Below are 24,569 nucleotides of genomic sequence, written 5' to 3'. Positions count from 1 at the left end.
GTCGGCTTGTAGATAAAGATGATGGGCTTACGGTGGGAACGAGGTGGGATTTCCAACACTATGCCAGTAGGAAATGTAATTTAAAAGAAAAGCGTTTTGATTTATATATGAAAAGTAGCTATAATGCAAATATATTCTCTTTTAACATTATGGAATTCATAATATCTCTTATTCAAAGATGTTAAGTTGAAAAAATGCATCAAAACAATTACGATGGCGGTTAACTGACGGTTATATGCTGGCAGATTTTATTTACTGGTGGCTTTGAACATAAAGCCAGCAGTATGCCATTGCCAACGGTCAACCAACCAAGCCGCCCTTTTCCCAACCTTTTGCCAATAGGCCTGTGCTACTAGGGATGTATTTTTGTTAAGATCATACCTTGTAAGTAAATTTTATATTTCTATAATGAAGAACATACTTCGTTATAGACATTTGGTTAGGAATTAATTTCGGATTTGATTCTTTAGGAGGTATGTTAAATTCATCTAACACATCTCGACAATATTGTGAAAGTTGAGAAACCTGAACGCTCAGCATTTCGAGAGCCAATGGGAAATCCGATATAAAAGTATGAATTTCCGGGAGGTAAAGAAGGTCGCATTCGATGATGTATCCTAGATTATTATCATCGGGTATTTTGGGGATTTTTGTCATTAAACTATTTAATTCCGATTCGGGGACCCACTTAAAAACCGTCAATTGGTAAATAATCGCTTAAACTTGTTCCGTATCTGAAATGATAAACTAACCTTAACCCTGTAACCGTCCTCAGCCAGAACTTCCTACCCGGGAAAAAACCGCGTCGTCTGCCTTACTCATATATTATTTTTTATACTAAAGTTTGTATAAATGCCAAATTGTCCCGAAGTGGCGCCTTAAGCGCCACTGCTGTCAATGTTAAAAAAAAACATTTTTGGCGGAAATAAAAGACCCCCGCCTCCGCCTGTAACGGAGTAGTCAGTTGCGGGTAGTTCAATTGTATTCGCGCTCCGAGTTCGGACGTGTTTTTTTGTTTCAATAAATTCAAAGTATTATTATTCTACCACTGCGTTTATTTTTCAACAATGTATCATTTGGTAAATATAGTTAGTCATGGACAATAAGTCCTTTAAACGGGTAACCTGGGAACTTCTTCAATTGCTAGTTTTATTTAATTTCTTTGTGAGCCGGGAAATTAGGCCCCCTTTCCTACATTTTAATTTTACGGTTACATAAAGTGGCGAGCTTGCCAGGATCCGTTAAGACTGACATTACCATTTGTACTTAAACGCGTACTTGTGAACATTACTTGTGCCATTGCTTGAACTCATCAACTGTCGCGTCATGAATCCCGCCGATCCGCATGCTTTAATCGCCGCGATTAACGCGCAGTTACCGGGATCTTATACTCCCCCGAGGAGGAACACTCCTCCAAGCCTTGGTACTAGTCCTACGCATGGACAAGGAAAAGCGGCCGGAGGAATCCCACCTCCGCCGCCGCTACCGCAAGGTGCAGCGTCCAATGTTTGGATTCAAACTATTCAAACACTTGCAACTACGTTAGCGAACATAGGAACTAGACCAGCCGCCAAAAATAGGCCAAAACACCCCCTCACTTAATATTTAGTGGTGTTGAAGGTGAAAGCGCGCCGGAATTCCTTCTGACTTTGACGGAATTCGCTGAATATCACAGCATGACGGGCAATGACATTATCGCGCTTCTCCCCCAAATATTAAGGGGCCGTGCCTTAATCTGGTTTAGAGACATGAATAGGCCTAATCAAGTACTAACGTGGCGTACAGTAGAAGGCGCGTTAGAGACTATTTCTTTTCGGTACGAGCGGAGGAATCCCTCCGCAAAAGAAATAGCACAATTTAAACAATCTGACGGTGTGTCTTTTGACGCGTATATCGCTACAATTACCGCGATGAATCAAAATCTACGCGTTCCGTACACTGACTCTGAACTTGTTGGTATTTGCAAGAAAAATATCCTCCCCGAGAGACGCATCCATGTCTTCAACGACAACATAAGAAAATTCTCCCACCGCCGCGGTTTTTACTAAACCGCCGGGGGGAGGGGCAAAATCAAAGGTTGCGACACCTAAAGCAAGAAATACCAACAGACCAAAGACTCCGACACAGGTTAAGCCCGAGCAAAACGACTTAAGTCGTGTAGAGTGCTATAAATGCGGACTCTTAGGGCATTATGCCACCACCTGTCTGGACAAACAAGAAGTCGCGCAAAGACAGGCTTCGGAAAACGCGAAGACCAAAAGGGGATCGTCTTCCCGCCGCGCGAAGAAAGTAAAGCCCCTTATGGAAATTGGCTCTATGGATGTGCGTCGCTGTGAAGTTGATCCTCCCGTGGCCATAGAAGCCGTGTATTCGCATGGGACTTTCGCGACTAGACTGGATTCAGGCGCTGATGCGTGTTTTATCAGCTTATATCAGTGGCGTAATTTAGTCAGAACTTTAAAACCAGACTTAGTACTTCCGGAAGAAGAAGAGACTCAATGTATAGTGTTAGGCGATGGACGTTATACCTTCACAAAGGGACGCGCGCGAATAGACTTCCGCTTAGGACAGTTGAAACTAACGCAGGAATTTCACGTAGTTCCCTCACTACCGAACGATTTTATTCTGGGAAAAAATTTCCTGTATAAACATCGGGCGATTTTGGATTTTGGTACGAAAACGTGTCAGATTGACGGAACAACGTTTCCATTCGTACTTAATCTCCCTGGGTTAAAGACTCCAACACCTCAGATTATCGAGGATGTTGAACAAGCTGTCGCGTCGCCTACACTTAGTCCTACTCAGAAGGAAGACTTAAAAACTCTTTTATTACGATTTCCAAAACTATTTGCGGAAAAAGCGGGAAGCACTTACTTAGTATATCACGAGATACATACTACCACCGATGTTCCCGTTAGTCAACGCGCGTATCGTGTTAGCGACGAGAAAAAACGGATAATTGAAGATCATCTTCACGAAATGATCCGCGACGGTATCGTGAAGCCATCCGTTAGTCCTTACGCGTCGCCAGTGGTACTTATCCACCAGAAGTGCGGAAAGATACGTTTCTGCGTCGACTATCGCGCTTTAAATAAAGTGACCGTGAAAGATCCGTATCCGCTTCCGCGAATAGAAGAATTATTAGGAAAAATGGGTGCCCCGAAGTTCATCACAGCACTGGACTTAAAGAGCGGCTATTGGCAGATAGATCTCCATCCGCAAGCGAAAGCGAAGACCGCTTTTATCACGCATGCGGGGAAAGTACGAGTTCGAGGTACTTCCGTTCGGTCTATGCAATGCGCCGTCGTCGTTTCAACGACTCATCGACGAAGTCTTCAGGGATGGACATCAATTTTCCATCTGTTTCTATCTGGATGACATCGTCATTCCATCCAGTACTTGGGCAGACCATTAGCAAGCCTAGGAATATGTCTTTCACCGACTGTCTGAAGCGGGACTTCAGACGAAGAAATGTCGCTTTGTGCAAAGCGAAGCCATTGTGTTAGGGCATATAGTAAATGAACGAGGGATTCACATTGATCCCTCCAAGACTAGGGCTATAGTAGACTTTCCCGTCCCAAAGAACGTGAAAGAAATCCAAAGATTTCTGGGCATGGCGGGATGGCACTCTCGATTCATCCCGCAGTATTCCAAGATCGTTGCCCCATTTAACCATCTCAAGAAAAAGGACGTTCCGTTCCAGTGGAAGAAAGAACAGCAGGAAGCGTTCCAGGCCATCAAGGATGCGATCTGCATGGCGCCTCCTTTAGCGGCTTACAACCCTAAGTTGCCGTGTATCCTGACAACGGATGCTAGCGACGCTGGACTTGGAGCTTTCCTGTCCCAAATTCAAGATGACGTTGAGGTACCTATTGCCTATGCCAGTAAGCAACTGACCGACGTCCAGAGAAGATATACCACCACGGAAAAGGAATGTCTTGCCATCTATTGGGGAGTTGGAAAGTGCCGGCCATACTTGGAGAATATAACGTTTTCTGTGATCACCGATCACAAAGCGCTCCAGGGGCTATTTACTTTGAAAGAACCAAATTCTCGACTTGTTCGTTGGGCAGTGTACTTGCAGACGTATGACATCAAGATCATACACAAGAAGGGAGTTGAGAACAAGGTTGCGGACGCATTATCAAGAGCGCCTGTTTCGCTATTAGCCATGTCCTTGGAAGACATGACTTCATCGTCCTCGTCAGAAGATTCCAGTCCAGCGGAATCCTCTTCAATGACGTCGAGTTCGTCCTCAACCAGTAGCGGATTAGCTCCTCCCGCCAATCACACATTGTACCACTCTTTCACACTAGAAGAAGTACGAAAGGCCCAACAAGATGAACAAGCCACAAATGACATCATAGTCCAGTTATCAGGAGATAATCCTCAACGACATCGGTACTACGAACTAAAGAACGATGTCTTGTATCGCAAGGCATATGGTAGACAACCAGCGAAGATCTATTTGCCACAGCGGTTCCGGAGGGACGCCATCCGCTTATTTCACGACCACCCTCTATCTGGACATCGAGGTCGGGATCGTACCTTCGACAAAGTACGGACCAGATACTGGTGGCCATCGTTCCGGCAGGACGTTACCGAGTACGTCCGCGGATGTCCTTTGTGTCAAATGCACAAGGCCCGCAATAGAAAACGTCCAGGTCTTATGCAGCCTATGGCCATTATTGAGCCATTTGATTTGCTGGGAGTGGACATAATGGGACCTCTACCAAGAAGCCGTCACCATCACAAATACCTCCTGGTTTTCACGGACTATGCTAACAAATTTGTCGAACTGTACCCGATGAAGAACATCACCGCCAGAACGTGCGCGAAGAAACTCGTCTCCATGATAGTTCGCTACGGATGTCCGAAAGCCATCGTAAGCGACAATGGGACACAATTCGTTTCTCAACTTTGGAAGGACATTCTCAAAATGTTCAAAGTCAAACCACGATACATCACTCCGTATCACCCTCAGAGTAACATCGTGGAACGCACAAACAGAGTTCTGGGAGAAATTATTTCGATGTTCGTTTGTCGAGATCACCGAAGATGGGACGAGAACTTACCATTTATCCAGTTCGCCATCAACTCGACTACACATACCACATCAGGAAGAACTCCTTTCTACCTTAACATGTGTAGGGAACCGAGATTTCCCTGGGACTTGGACGTGGGTATGACAGTAGCGGACTTTGTTGAAAGGTCCGCATCGCTCTCAGCTTTAGCAAAGCAACTTGCTTTGTATAAAGAACTTGCCAAGAAAGCACAAGCACACCAGAAACGCTACTACGATCAGAGGCGGGAAGGGATTGTATTTCCCGTTGGTGCGCTTGTCTGGAAGGAGACGCATCCCTTGTCTCAAGCGGCACGTGATGTCGCCGCTAAGTTATGTCCCAAATGGGATGGTCCCTACAAAATCGCAAAGAAGATAGATCGATTGCGATATCATCTAGAAGACCCAGAAACCGGAGAAAAGAAAGGAATCGAGAATATCGCTCATTTAAAGCTGTATTGGTCAAACAAAGATGTCTGCCAACCGGACGGAAGCCAGACATCCTCAACTTCAAGCAGTTCATCTTCTACATTGTCACAGTCCGTACCTATACTTCAGGACGTTGGAGTCAGTACTGGTGACAGTACTGGTGACGAACGTCGTGAGACTCGACGAGAAAGAAGACAACGACTGTTGAGAGACCAAGAAGCACAAACTGAGTCGTCTGGAGAAACATCTTCCTCAACCTCATCTTCATCCAAGGATGATGATGGATCCTCTTATGTTCCCTCGGAAGAAGTACCAGATCTACCTGCGGAATCTGAACCAGACGCTTTCGCCTTATTCTCAGATCCTCCAGCGGTTTTCCGAGTGAATCGGATACCGCCAGACCTTTCTCCACCTTCCTCTCCTGATAGGAGCTCGAGGGAGAAGTCTCTCCCTCCAACCTCTCCTCTGTCTCACCCTGACGATTCCAGTTCTTCCTCTGAATCTGAGGAAGACGATACGGAATTGTCCAACCCTGTTCCCATAAATCCTATGAGATTTGTCAATCCTTTTCGTAAAGGATGGAAACGTGAGATAGTGCTGAGGAAGCATCCAAAGCCTGGAGGTCCTAACATGGACATTTATTATCACCCTCCAGCTAATCATCCGCATCAGACTCTTCGGTCTCGCGCAGACGTAGAACAGTATCTACGCCTGTATTCAATCACAGATGTGACGTCTAGTGATTTTAATTTTGCCCGTCAAGCAATCTCGCGAGAACCATGGGAGACTATTCGGAACGAAACATAACGTTTTGACGCCGCCCATGGAATTCGCCATCGCGAGAATCAGCAGAGACAGAAGACTGCTGCCGAGACCAGGAAGCCCTCCTCGCCGCCTGCCCAAGACTCAGCGGATTGGAAACAAGAGTGCCGCAGCAGACGACTTTTCTTTGGGGGGGAGGATGTAACCGTCCACAGCCAGAACCTCCTTCCCGGGAAAAAACCGCGTCGTCTGCTTTACTCAATTTATATTTTTTATACTAAATTTTGTATAATGCCAAATTCTCCCGCTGTCAAACTGTAAAAAAAAACATTTTGTCGCGGGGATAAAAACCCCGCCGGCAGTCAGTCTCAGGGTCAGTCTTTTGTATCCGCGCTCAAGTACAGACGTGTTTTGATTAATAAAGACAAGTATTATTTCGATTACGAACTGTGTCTTCTTTCGACAATGGACTACTTGGTAAATATAGTTAGTCATGGACAATAAGTCCTTTAAACGGGTAACCTGGGAACTTCTTAATTGTCTAGTTTAATTTAAATATCTTTGTGAGCCGTGAAATTATTCCCCCTTTCCTAGTTTTAAATTTTACGGTTACACGCTTCCAAGATTTTTAGGATATTTGTTTCTTTAATTTCAAAATTAACGGGAGGTAAAGAGGAAAATTGGGTAATTTTTATTGATTCTTCAACTTATATACACGATGCAACATCAAGGAAATATCTTCGGTCGATTTGAAAATTTAAAATAAATTAAAATTTCATCGATTAAACGAAAGCTGCTGCTCCTGAGTATTCTTCTAATGCCCTGCCATCCGGGCTTTCTGGTGTGTAGTCCGGGTCCAGGTCTGGGATTTCTGGGCTGTAGTTGGGGTCCAGGTCTGGGCTTTCTGGGCTGTTGTTCGGGTCCAGGTCTGGGCTTTCTGGGCTGTGGTTCGGGTCCAGGTCTGGGCTTTCTGGGCTGTGGTTCGGGTCCAGGTCAGGGCTTTCTGGGCTGTAGTTCGGGTCCAGGTCTGGGCTTTCTGGGCTGTAGTTCGGGTCCAGGTCTGGGCTTTCTGGGCTGTAGTTCGGGTCCAGGTCTGGGCTTTCTGGGCTGTAGTTCGGGTCCAGGTCTGGGCTTTCTGGGCTGTAGTTCGGGTCCAGGTCTGGGCTTTCTGGGCTGTAGTCCGGGTCCAGGTCTGGGCTTTCTGGGCTGTAGTCCGGGTCCAGGTCTGGGCTTTCTCGGCTGTAGTCTGGATCCATGTCTGGGCTTTTTGGTCTGCAGTCCGGGTCCAGGTCTGGGCTTTCTGAGCTGTAGTCCGGGTTCAGGTCTGGACTTTCTGAGCTGTAGTCCGGGTCCATGTCTGGGCTTTCTGAGCTGTAGTACGGTCCAGGTCTGGGCTTTCTGAGCTGTAGTCCGGGTCCAGGTCTGGGCTTTCTGAGCTGTAGTCCGGGTCCAGGTCTGGGCTTTCTGAGATGTAGTCCGGGTCCAGGTCTGGGCTTTCTGCGCAAAAGCCCATATCCGACTCTGGGCTTGCTTGTCAGATTCGCATGTTGGGGTCTGGGCTGCGGAATGTATCGAAGCGAACCTTATGGAGAATAATTTCGTATATAACTTACCGGAGAAGAGTTTTTTCGGTAGTTGTAATTAGAATACTAAAGATAGAACTTTTTACCACCATTATCATCGTTCGCAATACTCAGGCGACATTCGTGATTAATGATGCTGCCGGCCTCGTCCAATATCATTTCCCATTTCGAAATGAATTTAATTTTTTGACTTTAAATTCCATTAATTTCGCCCAATTTATATCGAAAGTTTGTTCTGAATGAAGAGTCGTTTTGGTAGATGGGCTTTTGCTATGATCAGTCTGTTGTACTATACGACAACGTTTGGCTCCTCGCTTCGAAAACCTTTTTGTAGAGGAAGGAACTAATTAAGTCCGTAATGAACGAACGATAGAATATTTTCTATAATAAATTGTCGGTGCTTTTATTCTAAAATTTTTGATATAACCGACTCCGACTTTATTGGGGATGTTAAATATTTTTAAGAAGGACTCGAAGAGAGAGAAATTGAAAATTTTGCAGATTTTCTATCGGTAGGAAATAAAATTTTGGCGAAAGTCAAAACCTAATCTGACTTATCTGAATCAAACCTAAATCAACCAAACCTAACCTAGGTTCATTGTTTTTAAATAATTACCTTTAACGAAATAAAATTGAATATGACAAGATGTTTGTAATATATTTCAAAATAAAATTTTATTCGCCCAAATCGAAGTTCTGCCGTTTTTATTGACATTAAATTGTCGCTTACCCAATTTTAAACTCTTCCAATTCTCAACACCCTCCCTATTTTCGCACACCCAATTTTCAACGTAACAAATTGTCGCGATCCCAACTGTCGGACACCCAATCGTCGTCACCCAAATGTCTTTCACAAAAATGTCGTGCTCTCATACGGAGAAGTATAATTTAATATCGTTATAATATACTAACTTTAACGCGTTAAAGCCCTAAATATCGCGTCGCCGAGTATACGTCCAATTTATCCTGCAACACTTTACTAAAACAGCGAATAAAACAGCGGCGAAATTAGAAGTAATATTTTCTATAATATTAAACCTAAACTCTGGTTTCTCGATATCTTTCAAATGCCTCAAAGTGTCTATGAAACGTTTCGCGCTTAAAACCATTTTATTATAAGTGTGGTTACACATATTATGATGCACGGCTAGAGCTTCCAAGAAGCCTTCCCAATTCTTGTGACTCGTTGTGTCGCTAATACTTAAAATCGGTCCTAAGTATTTTTTATAACGTGCATGCATTCTTTGCTAATACTATAGAACGGATCCTTGAAATTGGCCATTTGTTTTATGGTGAGAAACGCTTCTTTTACAATGGAAGTCATTGCACTGGTGGCAGTTGTTTTTTTTTTCATATATACCGATAGAAGATTTGAAAGAGTGGGTTAATTGTAATAGCAAATTTTTCGCTTTTTTACGACTCGCTTCATTATCCCAAGCGGTTAAGTCCGTAGTTTCCAAGTCCCAATAACACTTAATGAAAAGTTCCATTTCACCGTCGAAACTGACCTTATTTATAGTCGATACAGGAGATTTGTTCTTGCGTTCTTTCGCTGCTGTTTTTAATTCGGAAGCGTCATCCTCGCGCTTCCCACAAAACTCCATCATGAAACACTCGGCTACTTTTCTGTACTTGGTCGGAATGACCCCGTACAATAATCGGTATTCGATTAAATCTCCGGATTTTTAAATGAAATCCTCGTCCAGTTCATCGGAATTAGTTTTAAAGTGCTTACTTTTAACGTAAGAATTTTTTATAGCCGAATCTCGCAAGTAAGTCCCCAACGCGAAGGAATCTACCATTTTCTCTTTATGAGCTATTTCGTAAAGAGACGTTAAACCGAATTCTTCGGGATAATATAATTTGTTTTTTTTTTGTAAGACTCGTAAATTCGACGCATCTTCATTCTCGTTGTCCATGTCGTTTCTGTTATAAAATTTTACTTCTTCATAAATTTTACCTTTTTTAACGTCTTTCATATTTCTGCGTTTAGTTTTTTAGCGGTTTAAGAAATTTTTGGGGGTAATTCTTTTAATTTAATTTTTCTATTCTCGAATTGGGTATCGACCGCGTTCACGACCGAGTCTACAAAGAAATTTTCTTGTTTTTTAGCCTGTCTATTTAAAGGTTTTTTTCTTTTAGACTAGATAGGTTGTAAGTGTTTTCGTCTTCCGACGTTTCTTCCGAATCGGTTTCGGGAACGCGTTTTAAAATATCGCTTATCTTTTTTTTAGCATTTTTATTTTCTTTTTATTTTTTTACCGTCAATTTCGTCATCGGATCCAGACTGTTCACTAGAATCCGATTCCGACGAGGAGCTAGAGTCCTGCGACGAATTAGGATCGCTTTCCGAATTCGTTTCTTCATCAGCACTCGATTCCGAATTCGATTCTTCATCAGCACTTGATTCCGAAATCGATTCTTCATCAGCACTCGATTCCGAATTTGATTCTTCGTTATAATCCGATTCCGAACTCGATTCTTCATAATTACTCGATTTAGAATTAAATATGATCTTTTCGATTCGCTTGATGTTTCTTTTATATCTAACCTTACTGTCAAAGCCTTCGTTTGAATCTGTTTCGGAAGTAGCAATCTCGCCGTCGCGAGATTTACGCGCCGCGTCATTTGCGACGATGTTTGGATCGGATTTTACAGCTGGCTCGTTTTCCGAGATTTGAACGCGTTCTGTTTCTTTTTGTTGGTCGTCTTTCTTTTCCGATGAAGGATGAGTCATGTCATTAGTTTGCGGCGAAGATGGAAAATCGTTCGCCGCTAGCGGAGTTAGTGAATGGTACCCTATTAGATCGTCCGTCTGCGGCGGATTCGGTGGATTGTAAGCTTGTAGATCGTATGTTTGTTGGTGGTAAGCTTGTGGATGGCACATCTGAGGATGGTACGCTGGCGTGTTGTTCGCTGTTGAATCACAGTTTCGCGAAAAACTGGAATGGAGCGCTCGAGAGTAGTCCGTAGGAGCTTCGTAATTTTCGAGATACTGGGTCGCCATGAGATTTTCGTTAAATTGAAAACGAGAGTTCACATCTTGGACATTTTCGCCGTGCTATTACTACCCGTTAAATTATAGATATTCGTGAGGCTTTGATTATGATATTCTTGGGAATTCAGCGAAATCTCGAAACAATTTTTTTCTTGATCGATTGATGACCTGACAGTCTCTAAAATGGCATCGATATTTTTGCCTAAGCTCTTATCGTACTGAAGTTCGAGGATATCAAACGTTTCGCCATAAGGAAACGATGGTTCCATATCAAAACGCATCGTAAAATCGTCCATGTTAGTCTCCATCTGTAGAAAGAGAGGAATAAATATCAAAGTTGAAATTAGTACGAGCAAGATAATTAAGTCTCGAGATATAATAATTAGAAACTAATGTAAGTCGGTTAAACAAAAGACGAGGTTATTGAAAGAGTATTAAATATGTTTTAATATCTCCAGAAGGACCTATTATATTATTTGTCATATCAGGGGTGTTTAGGGAGAAGAGAAAGAGATACAACAAAGTTAAGAATAGATTAAGAAGCATCTGGCTACGCGAAAGCCGTGCCCTCGTTAAATGATTGTTTGGTGGAGTCAGGAACATATTTATTACTGGATCTTTTTTTGTATATTAGTGCTGACATGTTTGCATTTTTCACGTGGAATTTCATGTAATTAGGCTTCTTGAAATAATCAAGGGTAAATCAATAGGTACGGGGGGGGTAAGTGTCCAAACGCAAGCGCCGGTATTTTCCATGTAATGCATCATCGCAAGGTCTACAGATAAAGTATAAGGGCAACGGCCCATTGGATTTTGGGCGAGCTAATGTTAAAACAATTTTGTTCGCTGCGGTGTTTCTACTTGCGTAATCTACGTTGGTTAGATCGCCTACGTTTCGTTGAAAAAAGAGTCAATAAATCTCAAGAATCTAAGAGTTGAGGTCATTTTATGTTTCGCTCCTTAATGCTATGGATAGACAAAACGGGCCGATAAAACCTCGGAGTAGACGGTCTTCCCTCACCTGAAATGATTTGAAAGTAGAAACATATCTAAACTCTAAATCAGTAACAATTCTGGGAAAGGGACACCGAGAAAAACGTCACATAAATCTGGCCTAATTCCAGCTCTTTTAGACCAAACGCCTGTAGAAATGTTTACCGGCTTGGGCAGTAAACGAATGCGATGACTACAACATTAAGGTTCTAAACAAAAAAAACAATTTAGGTTTTTTTAAAGCTAGATTCCCACTTGACGGAAAACACGACGGAAACCCGGCAGAAATGGGTGCGACCGAAAAGTCTTTACGCCGAGCCCGACGGAAATTGCGTTCGGCCGGGCCTAAGTTGTGTTCTATTTTTTCGATCGTATTCTGCGTTACGCCGGTGCCTCAGCCCGTTGCCTAAGCTATATCTTAGGCAACGCTCAGCCAATGAAATTATCCCAGTGACTACGTCATAAATTTCGAGAGCGAACAAACACACGCACGCGAGATCGATTGATAGCGGCCATTTTTTGTGGTTGACCAAGGCTTATCGAAAACATTCCACCAACAAACTAAAATTTATAAATGGATGTAAAAAGAGAAAAGATTTTAATAAGGAAGACTTTATTTTGGAGGTTAGAAAATATCTCTTCTTGTACGATCTAAGCGAAAAGAGGACAAAGATACCAATTCGGAGTGTGAAATAGATGTTATGAAACCACTCAAATCTGTCACCTGACCCAAAAATATGTACCGCCAAACTTAAAATTCAGTTTTAGTGTGAATGGTCTACTGCCTGACGCCGGCGTAAGTTAAAATTTCTACCGTCGGCTGTGTAAAGGCAACGCGTCGAGAGACTGTTCACACAAATTTTCGTTACGCCTGTTAAGTAAGGTACGATATGACCATTATTACGACCCTAAACCTGGGGGGCATCTTGTTTTTTCATAATTTCTGGACGTTTTTATTTTTTAAGGTCCTTTTCCGATTTGTAAGTTTTAAAGAAGCGTCTTCTAGAAATTATTCGCGGAGTGTAAGGAAAAATATTAAAAATATGACTTACCCAAGAGAGAGAGAGAAAGATTTTTAATGAAAAGTTGGTGGATTTCCCTTTCTTTTATAGTCCCTAATGGTAAATTGGAAATATTTCTTATCTTAACTTTTCACTAGATGAAATAAAAATTTATCTTGTATCAATACATTTCTTCATAACGACTTTTAACCTTTGCGCGTACTTAAAATTAATTTCGAGAGTACTTGTTTGATTCAATATAGTGAATTTTACATATAATAATAAAATTAAGATAATTGTTTTTAGAATTATGATCTGTACCTAAAAAATTCCAGTAAGGACGAGGTAGTTTATCTAGTATCAATTAATTTTTCCATTGTGACTATTAACCTTTACTCACACTTAGAAATTAATTTTGAGTGTACTTTTTTGATTAAATATAGTGAATTTTATATATTATCTTAAGATTAAACTAACTAGTTTTTAAAATTATGAACTGCACTTAAAATATTTGAAGTGCCTCTTTGAAATTTAATCCTAGTTGGGTGGGGTCAGGTGTGTCTAAAATTAATAAAGAAACATGTAGTTCAATCATAAGAACAAAGTACTTAATTTTTTTTGGAAATTATACTTTTGAGACAAATTTTGTACTTAAAACTTAACCGATCTTTGAGATAAAAAAAAGGTTAAAATTCGCCAGACTGAACTGACTGAAAGTTATTCTTTAAGCATTTTCTATTTCGGTAAGTTTTGAAGTTTCAATATTAGTACTATCCTCCCAGGGGCGCCGATCATTATTTTTTCCATGGGGGGGGGGCTGTGCCCAATGCAACACCACAGAGTTAAGCAAAAATTAGAATTCCTTATAGGAAAAATAGGAATTATAGGAGAAAGTGTGTTTTAATAGGAAAATATATGAGAAAAAATCCTCATATAATTGAGTCTTTTTCTTTCAACTTGTTCCATAATGTTATGCCACGGAATTTAGCTCTTTTCTTTTAGACCAAGAGCCAGTGGCCTGGATCTTCCCTCATAAAGTACAAAAGTTCTGACCATTGGAATGAGTTCAGTTTTGATGCTCATTAATAGATTTGGCCGTCTTACGCGTCACAGCTGGGGAATTTGAGGGAGGCGGGGTCATGTTTGACCCTAATGAGGTATGATTTCTTACTTCCCCCAGTAGCACAAGCCTTCCGCATAACAGTCGGTTAAAGGTCGAATAGTCGGTTTACGGTCCAGTCAGCTGTACCATGCTTATTCCGACACTTTTCCGACTCATGAAGCCGACTACTTCTTTTAGTTGGCAATGCCGACATCTATCTGACAGTTGGAACTGTGGTGGTTTGAAGTAGGCTTGCCTACCGTCTAGAAAATTCCAGCACATTTTTTGCCAATTGATTACCGACTCTCTCGCGCTAGTCGGTATTGTGACGTTTCAGAAGAGTAAAATTAAAAGAATAGTTATGCTTAGGCCGTTTAGTAACCGACATTTATCCGACAGTTGGAACTGAGATGGTTTAAAGTAGGCTTGCCTACCGTTTAGAAAATTCCAACACATTTTTTGCCAATTGATTACCAACTCCCTCGCGCTAGTCGTTATTGTGACGTTTAAGAAGAGTAAAATTAAAAGCAAAGTTATTCTTAGGCCGTTTAGTAACCGACATTTATCCGACAGTGGTGGTTTGAAGTAGGCTTGCCTACCGTCCTAAACATGTTACCCATTTTTGCCAATTGATTACCAACTCCTTCCCGCTAGTCGGTATGGACACGTTTTAAAAGAGTAAAATGAAAAACGAAGCTGTTGTATAGGCCTTCTTTTTCCGTGGGACGGTTTTTTTGACTTTTACTATTCCGCATATGCCACCAAATTTTTTTGTTATATATTTAACTTATACTATATTTCGACCCACAAGCAGAAGTTGATAATACTATATTTTTGGCAACACTAGAAACATAACGTTACAAAAAACTGCAAAGCAAGAAAACACATCTGATGTTCTAGTTTGAATTTTCCCTCCTGTAATTTCTCGGGTCAGATGACACGCCTCTGTTCTATTGGCGTAACTAAAATAACGCCATGCACGTCATCATCGAAGAGGGCGCTGCTAGTGCGAAAGCAAGTTAGCCTTTCCAGTATCTCTGACGCGGCTGGGTCGTTAGAATGTTTAAACGAGATTTTTGTGGTCGAAAATGATTAGTTCTAGGCTTGCTTACTTTTAATTTCATCGCTAAGGTTCTTTGTCACACTATATAAACTAGAAACGTCTTCGTTTGTCACGTAAGGTTTGAATTTTGTTATTGAATTATCAATTTATTTACTTTTTAGAGCCAGTTTTATGCATAAGCCTTTGCTTTTTTACCTAGCTTCTCATCTGCTGGGAACCACACCCCTATAAAGTGAAACCAAAACTTAAACGTTTATGTATACCTTCAGTTTCTTTGTTTGAATATAAAAGAAGCAAGTGTTTTGGGGTGCTTGGAGTTCAAAAACCTTATATATTAAAGATTTTTGGTTGTGAAAATAATACTGAATTCCAAAATAGATCTCAATTTGTTTTAGTTACAGAATTTTTTTGCGGTTTCAAACTTTTAAGAGAAAAATGTGTGAAATAATACCCTTTAGAATTGTATGTTTTTCTTTTTCCTTAAAGAAATCTGTAAGTGTATATCAGGGTTGCCACAGTACCTGGATATCCTGGAAAAGTCAGGGAATTTAAAAATGGGCCGAAAGGTCAGGAAAAAGTCGGGAAATTTTAAAAATTTTGGCAAATTCTGGGAACTTGATTTTAGTGGGTAAAAGTATTTATTGAAAGAGTAATGAAAGTTTCTCCTTATCCTCTCTTAACACAGAAAACTCCATGAGCAATCCTTAAAAATGTCTAGAATTGTTTTTATAAAGTAAATGCCTTCAATAAAGCTCTTAAGACTGTTATTTATAGTAAAAATTATTCTTATTCATTTTGGTGCAACAAATACATTGGAAAACTTAATGTAGAGAGTTTATTTAATTATAAGCACTTAAGACGTGCTGTAAAAATTTACCCTACCGCCTTAAAAGGTCTGGGAAAAGGTCAGGGAGACCCTGCATATTTTTCATTAAGATTTTTGTAATTTAAGAGATAGTAACTGCCTAAATCGAAGATATTAACAATGAATATTAATAAATGCTTTAATTGATGTAAATATTATACTCGCCCTGAAAAATTTTACTTTTGGTTAAAACCAATTAGCTAGGCAGCTAATATTTCCATTCGACTAGTCGTGTAATATCGAATACATTGTTTAATATTTGAAATTTTTATAATTGATGCTCAACCTGTATGTTACTTGAAATACTCAAAGTACAAATTCTAAAGTGATTTTCATTGAAAATGTATTAAAGAAATTTCAATACTTGGTATCAGTATCCTTTACTATAAGCGAATGAAGCCTCGAGTTAAGGTTTGATCGTCGCAAAAGCGTCGGACCTCTTGCTGACAGGCGGTTAAGTCGACTCTCAAACGTGTTGGATGAGGGTCCTATTTCATTCGTGTCGTAACAGTCGGTAAACCAGTGGGTCGTCGTCCCACCGGGCGGACATTTCGATTCTCAAACCCTTACTCTACCAGCCCTTTACCGACGATTTACCGTTCCTATACTAAAAAGCCGCGAAATCTTCGGATTGAGCGCGGCTTTAGGTAGGCATAATGACGCCGACCTATAGTCGGCCAACAGTCGTTTTATAGTCGCCTCATAACAGTCTGAAAACTGGCGGGCCGTCGTCCCGCCGGGCGGACATTTCGACTCTCAAACCCTTACTCTACCAGCCCTTTACCGACGATTTACCGTTCCAATAATAAAAAGCCGGGAAATCGTCGGATTGAGCGCGGCTTTAGGTAGGCATAATGACGCCGAAATATAGTCGGCCAACAGTCGTTTTATAGTAGCCTCATAACAGTCTGAAAACTGGCGGGCCGTCGTCCCGCCGGGCGGTCATTTCGACTCTCAAACCATTACTCTCCCGACTTATTAGTGACTTTTTACCAACTCGTCGGTAACACACAAAGCCGACCATGTAGGCCCTACGTCGGCAGTGCTACTGGGGTAGAGATGGGCCGATACCGATACCATATCGGTATCGGTTTGATATCGGTTTAATCGAAGGATCGGGTAAAATATCGGTATCGGTACGTATCGGTTTCCGAAGTATCGGATCATATCGGTATCGGTTTAAACTGGTATAGGCCCATCTCTATTATTTTCTGACACAAAAATTGGCAACTTTTTTGCTTAATTCCTGAATTGTTTTCTACTCTAAAAAGAAAGTTTAACGTTTTGTGATATTAAAGGAGAAATATAGCTATAATTTTCGTTTCTTTGAAATAGTTTCTATATAGGAACTTTTATCAAAAATCCAATTGTATCAGTACACTTACCGATAATAGATTTTACTAATTGAGACGATTACACTGCGTTATTGCATTAATATTTATAAATATTAAGGATTATATCAAGATCTCATTCTTGTAAAGAGAGATTGGTCGAGTTTACCTTCATCTTCCAGCCATTTTATCGATACACTAACACCGCCAGGTGGACCATCCATTCATTATTTATCAAAATTGTCGTACTCGATCTCGATGTGAGGGAAACTGACTCCAGAATTAGTAGAAATGTTTATTAGAGCAACAGTTGATAGTGCTGGTTATGTCGATATAAATATAGACCGAATAGTAAATAGTAAAATAGACAATAGTTATTCGATTATTATAACAAGGAAAATAGGAAAGGCCACTATTATATTCCTTAAGTGCCAGAACAACCAAGGCTTACGTTTGAAACTTCAGGTAAATAGCCATATTTTAATATAATACCACGTTATTTTTATCTGTTCCTTTCCCGATTGATAAAAAATATATTTTTAATAAGGCCGATCCGATGTTATTAATCTGAATCGTATACTAATACTTAACATTGTTGTCAATAGTTTCTTTCGACTTCTTGCCTAGGCCGACTCTCGAGTGGCTACTGGCCTGTCCATTTAACATTTTATTCAGTAATTTCCGGTTAGTAGGTGGTGCGCTAAACCCATACCCACCTCGATCACGCGCGTCACGACGCAACCTGCTCTCGCTATAGCTATAGCACGTGCAGCGCAGCGTCTGGTTGCGCGGATCGAGTGGGCTATGGCTAAACCGACTTAAACTCGGCCCCTCCCAGAAAAAAAGATAACTTTGACTTCATGGAAGCGGATTAGACTGACTCGAACGTTCTCTCTTTACTTGAATGAGATCTTGATTATATTGATATTTCAGATTCATTGAGTTTAAAAAACTGGATCAGTATTTCAGTTAAGCTTTGATATTGACATCGGTTAATTTACGATATCGGCTAACGATGCTAGTCTATTTATAAGATTAAGTCGTAAATTATAGTGTCATTTGACAGTATATAACTTCAAAATCGAGAGTTCGCAACGTTAAAGCAATGTTTAGTAGATAATACCATTAATCGTAATGTTTAGTAAATAATACCACTAATCGCAATGATTAGTAAATAATATCATTAATCGCAAAGTTTGGGGTGTAACGTAGTTTATAAACGGTTAAATAGAAAGCAAAATCTAGTGATCATTTGATTTTAATTGTTTACTTGCAAATAAATAGTTTTCTTATACTTAAATGTTTACATTATTTGAAATAATAGTCATCCTACTAAGAAGGGACATTCAATTTGAGCGCGGAAAAATTGTTAAATTTTACTTAGCAAGTTCTTTACGATAATCGGTAGCACCCTGCCCTTCCGTAAAATGAAAGTGAGTGGTTTTCATCAAAAATCTGTTCCAATTTTCAGCCTTGGGAAATCGAAATTTTGAGTGAATGTTATTTCCACTTACTAAAATTCTGGTGGTCGTCAAAAAGTGATACCAAGACTCTCTCATAGAAAATTTGCTTTGATTAAAGTTAATAAAAGAAATTTTAGTTTTATAATATGTCAACGAAATAAATATTTTTCCGTTTTCACATCTAGGTTTAGGCTCTGTTACACTCGACTGTAGAATATGGCAATTCGCAACTTAAACTCGAATTGCGTAGTTCCACGTACGCGTTAAAATATAAAGTGTCAGAAAGATAGCAATCAGCTTTAAAGTGCTATATAACACGCGATCTAACATTGCCACCTTTCAAGCTGGTTCGCATCTCATGAATATTTTCAGGGTTCTTGTTTTTCTTATCTAGTATTCTCACTTGAGCAGGGGTGAAAGATGAAAAACAGAACAATCAATATTCATGATGTAAATGAATTTATCCATTAGTCAACAAAGGAATCATATCTGAACTCGTGTTATTCTACTTGTGATTTAAAACTTTGCTAATGATCATTTTAAAACACGGAATCCTCAAGCGATTTCCAAAACATTACCTAGTAGAGGAATCGAATACTTAACAAATTGGATCGATTTTCTAAACCCTTCTAGTAGAAGAAAAACAAGTTAGAGAAATGAACATTTTACCTCACCGAGTCAAAATGAGAACTATCTTCTTACTTAACTACCCAACTGAAATAGTGATAAGCATTTGCCTGCTTTATAGCTAAAAAACAAGTTATTCAAGTGTAATAAAAAGTTCTATTCACAACTCGGATGCTATGAAAACACTTTCATTATACCTCAAAAGACAGAATAATTGCCAATTTTTCTAAATACTTCAGCTGAAATATCTCTTGCCGCAAAAAACGAGAATATGAATAAAATAATGAAAGTATTGCTTGATCAAACCTTTCACTACAGCGAACAAGTTATGGTAACGTCCCATGACTCTATTAATAAACCTAGAACTATTTATTTAACACCTTTCAGTGTCACATAGCACCTTTCAGAGTGTAGCATAACACCTTTAAGAGTGTAGCATAATCAGGGAGGTACAGGTGGGCCAGGCCCACTCTGCAGTTGGTTTGGCCCTCCCTATGAAATTCATGGGGGAAAAATATGGAATGGCTGGCCCTAAATATACTTTTGGTAGAAGACAGAACATCTAATTTCTGCGATAAAATGTTAAATGTGATGTGACGTCTTGGAATTTTTAAAAGTAATTGCAATTCTGATTTAGATGATTAGAAAATTCTTACCAAAATACCATTTTCACTAAGAGAATGGGCCATTTACCTGGAGGGAGGAGGGCACAAAAAATCTGCTTTTTGACCTCCAGGCAGCTTTTTTTCCTTGTGTGAATGGTATGAATCCTCCATGTGTGAAAAGCAGCTATATCAGGCTGAGAAATAAGCGATTTTTTTTAACTGGAGCTGTGGCCAGTAGAGCCAAGGTAGTTTAATTTAAAAGCTGGTCACTTACCATTTTTAACCTTCAAAATCAGGCTTTTATAATTAAGGTCAAATTATATTTTCTTGACAATATGTGCTTAGCTGATCTATGTGCACTTTAAAAGGCTAAAATATCAAAACAGACAAAATTGGTGGTACTTTTTAAAGAAGTCTCTAAGTCTTCAAATCAGAATCGTATTATCGTCGTCATCATCCCTTCGAAAAAGTACTCCGAATCCGAAATTTGGCGGATGCAGCTGTTAGTGAATCGTGGCAGTGAGTAAATATCGTTCGGCTGGATAGTGCGGTCAAATTGAATAGTTGCGTTGATAGTCGTCAATTTTAGACGAGCCTTAATAGTTGTGAAACCCAATTAAAACCGAAACCCGCTTTAAGATCTAAACAGCCTCTTATCTCTCGCGGGCCTTAGTCTTGACAAGATTCTTTCCACCTAAACCTAAACCCGATAAAGAATTGAGCCATGATGGTGAATCCCCTATTTTAAGCTCGATATGCAGTACAAATGATGGTAACCATTTTTTTGCTCTATGTCCAGGGACAGGATGGGGCTGATTAGCCATATAGCCTGGGGTGCATGAAGTGCAAGCGTTTGAGTTTTAAATGGCTGTAGAACCCGCATTGACGACATCCTCAGGTAGATTACTCCACGGAATGATCACTCGGTGATAGAAGGAATATTTGACCGCATATTTGAGAGCTGGAGTTTCCGGCTATTGCCACGCGTTCTTATCTTCGATGCCATATTTGTAGGGGTGTGCGAATGCCACTTTTTGGGTATCGAAACGGTTACCGAATACCCAAAAAACTTTCCTTATCAAATACTGAAACGAACAGTCGAAAACCGAATAGTTAGGCCTTGATTATTTTTTTTTACTTCCCGATTAATCGCGAATAGTTAAGTCTAGTATTCGCGAATAGTTAACCCTAATACTCGTGAATACTAGGCCTAACTATTCGCGACTAATCAGGTAGTGACCCTAATATTTGCGAATAGCTAATACAATTCAAGGAGAAAAACATTTAGAAGCTCCATAATTTCCAAATACCTCTCCTCATTGTTGGCCAAATATTTCTTAAAATTTTCCTAGGCACTTGCTGATAGTTTTTAATAGTCTTTTCGGTATTCAATATTTGTATCGAATAGTGAAAAAGGGCTTATCGAATACCGGATCGAATTATTTGGTTCGGTATTCGATAGAAATATTCGATTGAATAGGTTAACTGCACACCTCTAAATATTTGTAATGAAATCACGGAAATTCACCAAGTAACCTGTATGGTAGGATTTCACTTTGCGGTACCCCATCAACTAACAATTGTTTCTAACTAATTAGATCACCGGGAGTTCATAAAAAATACAGAAACCTTCCTAGCACGTCGCAAGTATTTTGGAAGATTTTAAATTTTATGTTGAAACTAAAGGCAATACTATAAGTAGGGGGACTTCAACTAATTGAAGGACTCGCAACGGTAGTATAACTTTGAAATATTAAAGACCTACTTAAACAATAGAGAAAATATTTTGAAAAACGCGTCAAACTCTTGAGTGAAGTAACAATATGAAAGCAATAATATTTAGGAAAGGTAACATTTATTGCTTTAAGTTACAATATGTAAGCAACAATATTTTGGAAAAGGTTTCAACCTAACCTAACTTATTTTTGCTTACATATTGTTACTTAAACCAATAATTTGACATTTTTTCCATACGCTATGTAAGAAAAAATATTTTCCACCAAGAATTTGACCCCTCTTTCAAAATATTTTTTCTATTTTCTTTCAGAAATGAATTGTTTCAGTAGGTCTTTAATATTTCATAGTTATGCTAACGTCGCGAGTCCTTCAATTTGCTAAGTCCCAATACTTTTATTGCAATATTGAGTGTGCAGTATGCCTTTAGTCTCAATAGTGGTTAGTACATGAAATTTAAAATTTTCAAAAATTTATTAAAAATACTTGCGGCACGCTAGGAATTGTTTCAGTATTTTTTAGGAACTCCCCATGGTCTAATTCGTCCGAAACCAGTGTTTGTTGATGGGGTAGCGTAAAGTGAAATCCTACCATCTGGACTCTGTAGTCACACTTTCACGGGGGTTTAACAGAAAAACTAGGGTTCTAAATCGGTAAATTGCCATAGTAATTTACCCGCGTAATTCTAATTTACGATTTTCTCGGGTAAAATACGAAAACGTAATCACCGTGTTAATTTACGACCGACTTCTTAATTTTTATGGGAAATGTTCCAAAGCTCTAGCCGCAAATAAAGTCCATTTTCCTGGGCCCTTCTGTGGCCCAACCTAACATTTTTAGTAGGGCTGTGCGAGTACTCGAATTTTCGAATAGTATTCGTTTAATTCGAATCGAGTAATCGCTTCGACGAATCGAATTTGACATTTGGGGAAAAACGAGTATTCGAATTACAAAACGATTATTCGAAAAGAAATTCGAATAACCGATTTAAATACGAATATTGTTTCCTTAACCGAGTAATCGTTTTCATGGGGTTAAATTCGAATATAAAACGAGTATTCGATTAAAAATGGGAGGAACTATGGTCACATGTCTGTAGTAGACATAATGTAAAAAAATATATATAGTAGACCTGGGCGAGAGATAACAACAGTAGACCAAAACTGATAACGAGCAACGTATATAAACAGGGGCAGACGGGCTTAAAGTTATCAGTTGACGGGTCACGGCTAGATGTAAATATTGTACAGAGACGCGTGCGGTGTGTTGCATTAAAACATAGAACCAAATAAATAAACGTTGATTTAAAACCAGTCTTGATTACTTTAAGCAACAGACACAACAATGGCGACGAAGGCGAGATCGTGATAATTGTGACCAGTACGAATCGCCATAACTACACGAAGAACTTATTCACCACGTTGTGGGGGACTTCCACTTTCCAACGCTTAAAAGAAAACGACCAAAGAAATCAGCATGTCTATGTTTGGCAAAGTCTACCCATTTCACGAGTCATCGCAGACGTGGGCAGTCTACTCCGAGAGATTAGAGCTGCTTTTCACAGCCAATGACATCGACACGGAAGAAATGGAGGGTAAGAAGAGGGCGATGTTCCTGACGGCCATTGGTGGTCCCACGTACAGTCTTCTGCGGGGATTATTGGCACCAGTCAAAGCCACGGACAAAACAACGAAGGAACTGACAGACACGTTATCCGCCCACTTCAATCCCAACCCGTCGGAGATCATGGAAACGTTCAAATTCTTAAATCGCAACCGCTTACCGGAGGAATCCACCACGATGTACTTATCGGAACTTCGCAAAATGACGGAATTTTGCAACTTCGGCAAATTTCTGGATCGAATGCTGCGGGATCGATTCATATGCGGCATACAAGACGAAACTATTCAGAACAGACTCCTCTCGGAACATTCCATATCACTGAATCAAGCCTTAGCACTAGCGCAATCAATCGAGGCAGCAGCTAAAAGCACACAGGAGATTAAGGGCAAAAATGGAAACCACATGGATGCAATCAACAAAATATCGCAACGGGAAGAACATAAAGGCCGGCCAGCCAGACGGTCGGATAAAACCCTATCACGTAGACCCACGGAATGTATGAGATGCCTATCGTACGAGCACCAAGCGATACATTGCCCATACAAGGAGTACACTTGCGACAATTGCAGGAAGAAGGGTCATTTGCAAAGAGCCTGCCGCAGAGGAGCCAGAACGAATTCCCACCGCGAAGTACACAGCATCATGCCACTATCCGAACAGCACGAAACGGTTCACACCATCCAACCATGTACCCTCGAGCACGGCGAGACACCCAGCGAATACTCGATGTATCACATTAAAGCTGGCAACTTCCCGACTCAACAACAACAATTTCCCCATCCAGATGGAACTGGACACCGGGTCGGCGTACTCTCTTATGCCTGAAGCAAAATTCACGATGGACGGACACAATTTAAAACTAGAACCATTCCACAACAACCTCCCCTCATTCTCAGGACATAAAGTGAAGATTCTGGGGAAAACTAACGTCAAAGTGGAATTTGACAGCAGAATCGAGACACTACCGTTGCTGATCTATGAAGGAGAAGGACCCACGCTCGTGGGTAGACAATGGATCTTGAACCTAAGAGAAGCATACACACAATTGGAACTTGATGACGAATCAAAAAAATCGTGGTCATCAACACGCACAAAGGATTGTACCAACCTAACCGCTTACCATATGGAGTGGCATCAGCCTCCGCACTCTTCCAGAGACACATCGAATCGGTTGTACAAGGACTAAAAGGAACAGCAGTCTTTCAGGATGACATTCCAATAGGCGGAAGAACGGTGGAAGAACACTTGGAAAGACTAGAGGCAGTCCTAGACGCGCTGGAAACGGCTGGATTGAAGTTGCGCAAGGAAAAATGTCAATTCCTCCAGAA

The 24,569-nt window shown here is 40.3% G+C and overlaps 2 protein-coding genes and 1 long non-coding RNA gene across 3 annotated transcripts; 2 read left to right on the top strand and 1 right to left on the bottom strand.

Moving 5' to 3' along the window:
• Window positions 1-10,055: 10,055 nt before the first annotated feature.
• On the bottom strand, window positions 10,056-12,749 carry LOC149593859 (uncharacterized). The gene is made up of 2 exons (XM_089861670.1): window positions 11,856-12,749; window positions 10,056-11,142 (listed from the first exon to the last, which is right to left on the bottom strand). Exon 2 carries the CDS (start codon window positions 10,841-10,843, stop codon window positions 10,076-10,078), a length of 768 nt encoding a protein of 255 aa, XP_089717796.1. The 5' UTR covers window positions 10,844-11,142; window positions 11,856-12,749; the 3' UTR covers window positions 10,056-10,075.
• A 2,013-nt stretch (window positions 12,750-14,762) lies between these two features.
• LOC149593858 (uncharacterized) lies at window positions 14,763-16,226 on the top strand. The gene is made up of 2 exons (XR_016379526.1): window positions 14,763-15,106; window positions 15,193-16,226. It is a non-coding gene; the product is annotated as an uncharacterized LOC149593858 (long non-coding RNA).
• A 6,868-nt stretch (window positions 16,227-23,094) lies between these two features.
• LOC149593857 (uncharacterized) lies at window positions 23,095-24,066 on the top strand. Its single transcript, XM_089861693.1, has one exon. It carries the CDS (start codon window positions 23,095-23,097, stop codon window positions 24,064-24,066), a length of 972 nt encoding a protein of 323 aa, XP_089717819.1.
• Window positions 24,067-24,569: the final 503 nt, after the last annotated feature.

Source organism: Phalangium opilio, unplaced genomic scaffold (assembly GCF_054372755.1).
Source record: "Phalangium opilio isolate 3A_F unplaced genomic scaffold, DU_Popi_V2 ptg000487l_1, whole genome shotgun sequence".
Lineage (NCBI taxonomy): Eukaryota > Metazoa > Arthropoda > Arachnida > Opiliones > Phalangiidae > Phalangium > Phalangium opilio.
This window is presented reverse-complemented; position numbering and strand designations above follow the sequence as displayed.

Excerpts from the sequence above, each read along its gene's own strand:
- LOC149593859 (XM_089861670.1), bottom strand. The coding sequence starts at position 10,843 with ATGGCGACCCAGTATCTCGAAAATTACGAAGCTCCTACGGACTACTCT.
- LOC149593857 (XM_089861693.1), top strand. The coding sequence starts at position 23,095 with ATGTCTATGTTTGGCAAAGTCTACCCATTTCACGAGTCATCGCAGACG.